At 45.2% G+C, this 6,714-nt stretch overlaps 1 protein-coding gene across 1 annotated transcript; it reads right to left on the bottom strand.

Moving 5' to 3' along the window:
- Positions 1 to 3,804: 3,804 nt before the first annotated feature.
- LOC125510123 (chlorophyll a-b binding protein, chloroplastic) lies at positions 3,805 to 5,009 on the bottom strand. The gene is made up of 2 exons (XM_048675214.2): positions 4,774 to 5,009; positions 3,805 to 4,675 (listed from the first exon to the last, which is right to left on the bottom strand). The coding sequence occupies exons 1-2, from the start codon at positions 4,911 to 4,913 to the stop codon at positions 4,024 to 4,026; spliced, it is 792 nt and encodes a 263-aa protein (XP_048531171.1). The 5' UTR covers positions 4,914 to 5,009; the 3' UTR covers positions 3,805 to 4,023.
- Between the last annotated feature and the right edge of the window lie 1,705 nt (positions 5,010 to 6,714).

The following is a 6,714-nucleotide window of genomic DNA, read 5'->3' as shown; positions in this document are numbered from 1 at the left end:
TCTACACTTTATTATTATTATTTTTTTAAAATGAATATGAATATGAAATAGTAATTTATTTATAAAAACAGTAATAATTTTTTAAAAAATATCATCAAATTTGTTATTTGAAAATATCATCGGCGACGGCGGTGGAGCGGGGGAGGATGCGGGGGGTGCTCGTCGGCGGCGGTGGAACTACATATGTACGTGGCGACCTAGAAGCACCGCATATACCCTCTCCCAGCTATGAGGGTCAACCTGGAACATGATCCCTTGGATCTGTTGGTGAAGGCCTTCGAGATGAGCGGGCGGTTATGCCTCGCCGTAAAAGTGCCCGACTTCCCTCCGACTCTTCAGTTATGGGTTATGTCTCTGCCACCGCAGGACCAGTGGGCCGACAAGGACGACAAAAAGTTGTGCTGGGATTTGCACTACAGCTTCACCGCATACTACACCAACAATAATGTACCGACTAGCGTTTGGTTTGACAATGGCGAGAAGACATTGTGCGTCAGGCAAGGGGATGTCTTGTTCAAGCATGGCACGAGAGGACGCTCACCGGAGCCGTCTCAATATTCTTATTGTCCAGAATGCGACCAGCGACTCGAGCTGCCGCCAACACCGTCGAACTACATATGGAACATTTTGGGGGGCTATCGCCCCAGCTTGCAAAGTATATATATATATATATATATATATATATATATATATATATATATATATATATATATATAGGTAAAACTGTGTCTACCATAGCTTGTCACAAAACTAGTTAAGTTTCCCTAAACTTCTAACGGTTCAAAAGTTATCAAAAAATATGAAATAAATATGGGAGTATCTCTCTAATGTAATAAGATGATCCAACGGAGGGATTGTCAAAATATGCATCTATGTGTCCTCGACAAAAATAATAAGCATTTCAGCTCAGTGCGACATAAATATATACTGAACTATTTGTTTTTTTGTCCAGGACACATACAGTTGTATTTTTTTAATCCCTCCGTTGGATCATGTTATATTATAGGTGTGTTGGTTCAGTATTTTTTTCAGAATTTTTGAGAACTTTTGCACCGTTGAAACCCTTAACTAATTTTTGAGAATTTTTGAGAACTTTTGCACTCTGCCACGGTGCGCCATTAGTAGTTTTGCAAAAACCAGAATAAAAAAATACAGTTGTGACGCACTCCATGGCTGGTGCGCCATTACTAGTTAGAACTACTAATGGTGCACTTTGCCAGGATGCGCCATTAGTATGTTTGTAAAAATAAATAAAAATTGTTACTTGTGGCGCACCTTGTGCCCGGTGCGCCATTAGTGTCTTCCACACTAATAGCGCATCGCCACATGGTGTGCCATTAGTATATAGTAGTGGCGCACCACTTCTCTGGTGCGCCATTAGTGTCAATTTCATCTATAGCCCTTTTCCTAGTAGTGATATCACTTCATTTGCAATATAAGCTTTAAATTACTGCAAGTGAATTTTCTCCGATTGACATTAAAGTTACATAATAAAGTTTAATATATCATAATCTTTATCTACATTATTACATGGCTAGTTTTGCAAACTATAACAGGAAATTTTAGTTGTAAAATTCATATATTGAGTGAATGTATTTAAAGAAAAGTAAAATTATTTAACTTAAATTAATCATAGTTGTAGACATGTCAACATATGCGGTTGGAATCAACTGTCTGAAGAAAAAATAACCAATTCCAGTAAAGTAACCAAACAAGAACAACAATCTTCGAACGAACATGGAAGACTCATGGATAGAATTTTTCATATCTATAATGGCATAAGATACGACGATGGTGGCAACATGGCACATCATGACCATGCCAAAATGTGTGCGGTTGGAATAGTGACCAGAATTCTTCTCAAAGAGAGATCCAGATGTGAGTATGTGACAGAGACATAGCCCTCACCGGTGACATACCTTTTGACATCTGATCTAAAGGGAAAAAAGCAAGAAGAGACAACAATCAAGAAACCAAATAAACAACAATATCAGGAAACTGGACAATAGTTCTTGCACACACGTAAGCAAAAGATATATGTTTGTTCGACGCAGGCCCTCTGAATCTTGAGTTGGTTAAGTACGATAGTCTGCTATTCCATTGTGCAAGAACATGATTTATCACAAAATAACCAAACACACATTGGCATGTATTTTCATTAGTGTGTGAATGCATGAAAAAATGAGGTCCAACACCGTCTTGCAAACATCCCTCATAGCACTCAACAAAGCCAATATTTTTGAAATGCGAGAGTGGGTGCAAGAAGAGAACCAATGAAGAGGCAACAAACATATAGTACGCAAGTACGCGGATGTTAAAAATAATCTTGTCGTTGCATGCACAGAAGATCTAAGAATTTGGAGTGCTTCACGTCACCACAATCACATCTTCCATCAATAGCATTGTTCGTGGCTAGTTCCTAGATAGTAGAATTGTGTCTGATTTAAAGTTTGTGTTAAGTTATGATCTCAAATCTGTTATTGTGTTGGAGACAACAATAACTCATGGTAGAAGTTCTGCGAGATGTTTACAACTTCATCTTGGTACCAAACTCATTTTCTTGTCCTTCAAGGACTCTTTTGTATTGCCCTAAGTGTGGTACAAAAACGAAATTCGGAGGTCACTATTTTTTTTTTGAGAAACAAACACTGTGTTTTTTAGGGCTTCATTGTTGTTTGTTAACGGGAGTACGGGAATATGTGAGCATATGGCCAAAAAACAAACCAAGGCCCAATTGCAAATGATCCAAAACTTGCCATGGCCCAAGTGTCTAAATCGTTAGTTGCTGGAAACCAAGAACTTGTAAGGCTGAATGCGTGAATCTGCGGATACACCTGTAGTTCACCGGCTACACCCTATCCGCTGCCGCACACTACGGCGGCACTAGTATGGATCGCGGCAACTGAAGAACGATGCTATGACATCCTCCCTGGCTCATGGCTCCTATCTTGCCGGTTGGTGCTCACCTAATCGATTTGTATTGTCATATGACTGGCGACCGAACAATGAAAAAGCGGAAAGACCGGAAATAATTTGTTCATGCATTTTCGATGATAGAATTTCTAGAAGTTGCCCCAAACAGGCCGGGGGTCGGCTTACCTCTATATATAGACAAGTAGTCGCACTTAAAAACTACGCGTCATCTCATGCTTGCCATCTTCTCAATCATAGTGAGATTGCACATTCATCTTTCATTTAATCTCCTTCTATCTAACAATTTGAGTCGTAGCGTAAGTCTGAAAGCAGTCCAATTGTCCAAGTTTGAGCCTAAACATGTGTTAGGGGTAGCGTCGTGTTGGGCACGGTTACGTGTTGAGTTGGACATGAAGTCGTCTTGTAAGAGTTCAAGAAAGGGATTTTTTTTTGCCACTTTAGATTTTTGCCAGTTTTCCTTATGCCACTCTAGATTTGACATTTCACTTTTGCTGCTCCTAGTTTTTGAAAATTATCACAATTATTATTTATTGTGATAATGGTCAAAAACTAAAAGTGGCAAAAGCGAAATGTCAAAACCTAGAGTGGCATAAGGGAAATTGGCAACATCTAGAGCGGCAAAAACAAAATTCTCCTTCAAAGAAAAGATGCAAGTTGTGCATCGCAAAATCTGTGTGTTCACGTTCATGCTTGCATGAGTTTCGAAGTTACGATCTGAAAACGATTTCAAACGGCAGAAACTAGGTTTCTGAACCAAGAATAGCCACAAAGACAAAGTTGTCTAGTTGGCCCGTTGGATCTCCGTATGCCGTTGCGAATGTCCCGTTTCATGAGCTTGAAGTACCATATACGCCATGCCAGTTTATGATCTTGAGTAATGACACACGATTCTTCCATCCATTCCCTCGTGCACACCTTGTGCTTAATTAATTTACATTGCGCGCAGCTAGCGAGAGGACCTCTCGCTCGCTCGATCATGGTACAAATAAACACACAAAGTACGTGCAGCTACACGTTGATCCACGACGTACAAGTACACATGCATATCTCGTCCGATGGACGGACGGACGGACGGACGGCTAAACACATTTAGCTTCCGGGGGCGAAGTTGGTGGCGAAGGCCCAGGCGTTGTTGTTGACCGGGTCGGCGACGTGGTCGAAGAGGTTCTCAACTGGCCCCTTCCCGGTGACGATGGCCTGCACGAAGAAACCGAACATGGAGAACATGGCGAGGCGGCCGTTCTTGAGCTCCTTCACCTTGAGCTCGGCGGCGGTGTCGGGGTCGTCGGCGAGGCCAAGTGGGTCGAAGGCGCCGCCCGGGTAGATGATGTCGAGGCCCTCGCCGAGGGGCCCGCCACCAACACGGTAGCCCTCGATGAAGCCCATGAGCACCACCTGCACCGCCCAGATGGCGAGGATGCTCTGCGCGTGCACCAGGTTGGGGTTGCCCAGGTAGTCGAGGCCGCCCTCGGAGAAGATCTGGGCGCCGGCCTTGAACCACACGGCCTCGCCGAACTTGATGCCGTTCTTGGACAGGATCTCCGGGAACACGCACCCGAGGGCGCCGAGCATCGCCCACCGCGAGTGGATCACCTCCAGCTCCCTGTTCTTGGCGAACGTCTCGGGGTCAGCAGACAATCCGGCGGTGTCCCATCCGTAGTCGCCGGGGAACTCGCCGGTCAGGTACGACGGGGTCTGCTCGGAGAACGGGCCCAGGTACTTGGGACGGTCAGGGCCGTACCTACACATCCATTCATTCATCAGCAAGGTGCATTAGTCCAATGGTGTATCTTCATCAGGGGGAGCGAACCATGCATGGGAAATATTAGTAGTACGTACCAGATGCTCTGGGGCGCGCTCTTGACGGTCCGGCGCATGGTGATGCGGCCGCCAAAGTCGCCGACGCTGCGGACGAGGTCATCGCGCCGCGGGGCGGTGCCGAGGAAGCTGGTCGTCTGGTGCAGCGCCGACGCGGCCATTTCGCTGGTGGCTGGGGCTGCCTGCGAGCTCAGTGAGATGAACTGGTGGATGCTGTGTGTTTGGGTGGAGATGTCCGGTGCGCGACGTGGATCTTTATACGGCGACTGAGGCGCGCAGGGCACAACTGGTGGATGCGGGGCGCGACACGTCCGCGCGACCCCATTGGCCGCCCCGATGCCTCTGGATATGGGTCGGCATCCAGCGTCCCCAGAGTGTCCAGTCGCCGGCTGCCACCTGGAGGCAAACCGGATTTGCTCACCCACACTCTTCGGTACATGCAGCATGAAAGTCTTTCGTTCATCAGTCAGTGAAAAGGAAATAATATTTGTTACAAGAATGAAATCACATAGGAGGTGTTTGGCTACAAAAATGGTAACGGCACGTAATGAGTTTTTTTCAAGTTTATTTGGTTCACGTCTGGTGAAGGAATTGATTACCGTCGCTCTCTTGCTTCGGCCATGATCTTAGCATCGCCGGCCATTTCGAAGGGTATAGGGGAGGCACCGGCGTCGGACTCAAAGAGGATCATGGAGGCGGCGGCGGACGAGCCGGAGGGGTTTGTGTGGGGAGGAGGGGGCTCTCGAGTGAGGAGGGGATCGTGGGCTTTGTACCGTAACCTTTATCGATGGGTTGTAAGCAGTATCGATGAATAACTGGGCTGGACCCATTTACAGGGGGACGTGTTTACCGAGATGAGTTTCCAAACGCAGCTAGTGTTTTCCCTTTAAGGTGTAAACAGGTGGGGGGCAAAAATCTCTGAAACAAACACCTTCATAATGGTTAGCACTAGAAACAATGGTACACATAGAGACGACGTCTTATGGAATCAGCTCACGGGCTTGTGTGGCATTTTTTTGGTTGGGGGCAAATCATGGGAGGGGCCCACAGTTAAATTTGGTGGTGGTAATTCGTTAGTGGGAGGTCTCCACAAGTTAATTGCATAGGTAGCCTGTAAGTGTAGACAACACCTTAGTGAAGACACCTTAGTGAAGACAAGTTATCACATATAAAGGTGCAACAATGCTTTCGAAGGTGGAAGAATTAATAAATCCTTACAAAGGACAGTGCGAGTATCCTATTCGTGATGTTTTCTTACTTGTTTATGTCTACAGGATCCTACAAATGCGTTCGAATGCTCATATGACAGAAGATTTTGTAGCTTGGAATTATACATGACCAGGCTCTTTCTCTGTACGGTTTGCTTACCGTAAGAAGTTTGAGCATCAAGATGGAACACGTCTAATGAGAGCTGATTGTCAAGGTAGAGAACAAGTTAATTTTGTTTGGAAGGATATGTGGATGCTGAAAATACCATGAAAGATTAAGCATTTCACATGGAAGGTTTTGCACGGCACACTCCCATGCTTGGGGGTACTAGCAAATTGGCACATTCCCCGCTCACCTCAATGCCTGGTGTGTTCGATCGGAGATGAAGACATCCAACATTATTTGTTTAAATGCTGACGAGCAATGAAGTTTGGGATCTGTTGGGCTTGTTGCAAGTCATTCAAATGGATGTAATAGATCGGGGTCTATTACCATGGAGATTCTCTCGAAACTACAAGGCGTTGATGGAGATTTACCAAGGGCGGAGCTTGCCGTCATAGCAGCGTGGTATATATGGTGGCAACGACGCCAAATAGTGAAGGGGGTTCAAGTCCAGATGCCTGAGAAAATTGCACTATCTATCAGGGTTTTGGCGATGAATTACCTAAGATCAATCATACCCAAAGGTCCAACTAGGGAGACTGATCATATGTGGAAAAAAATCATGGGATGGTGAAGATAAAATTTGATGCC

The sequence above is a fragment of the Triticum urartu genome, chromosome 5A (assembly GCF_056163025.1).
Source record: "Triticum urartu cultivar PI428250 chromosome 5A, HENAU_Tu73, whole genome shotgun sequence".
NCBI classification, from domain to species: Eukaryota; Viridiplantae; Streptophyta; class Magnoliopsida; order Poales; family Poaceae; genus Triticum; species Triticum urartu.
The sequence above is the reverse complement of the archived record's forward strand: the minus strand, read 5'-3'. Positions and strand labels throughout refer to the sequence as shown.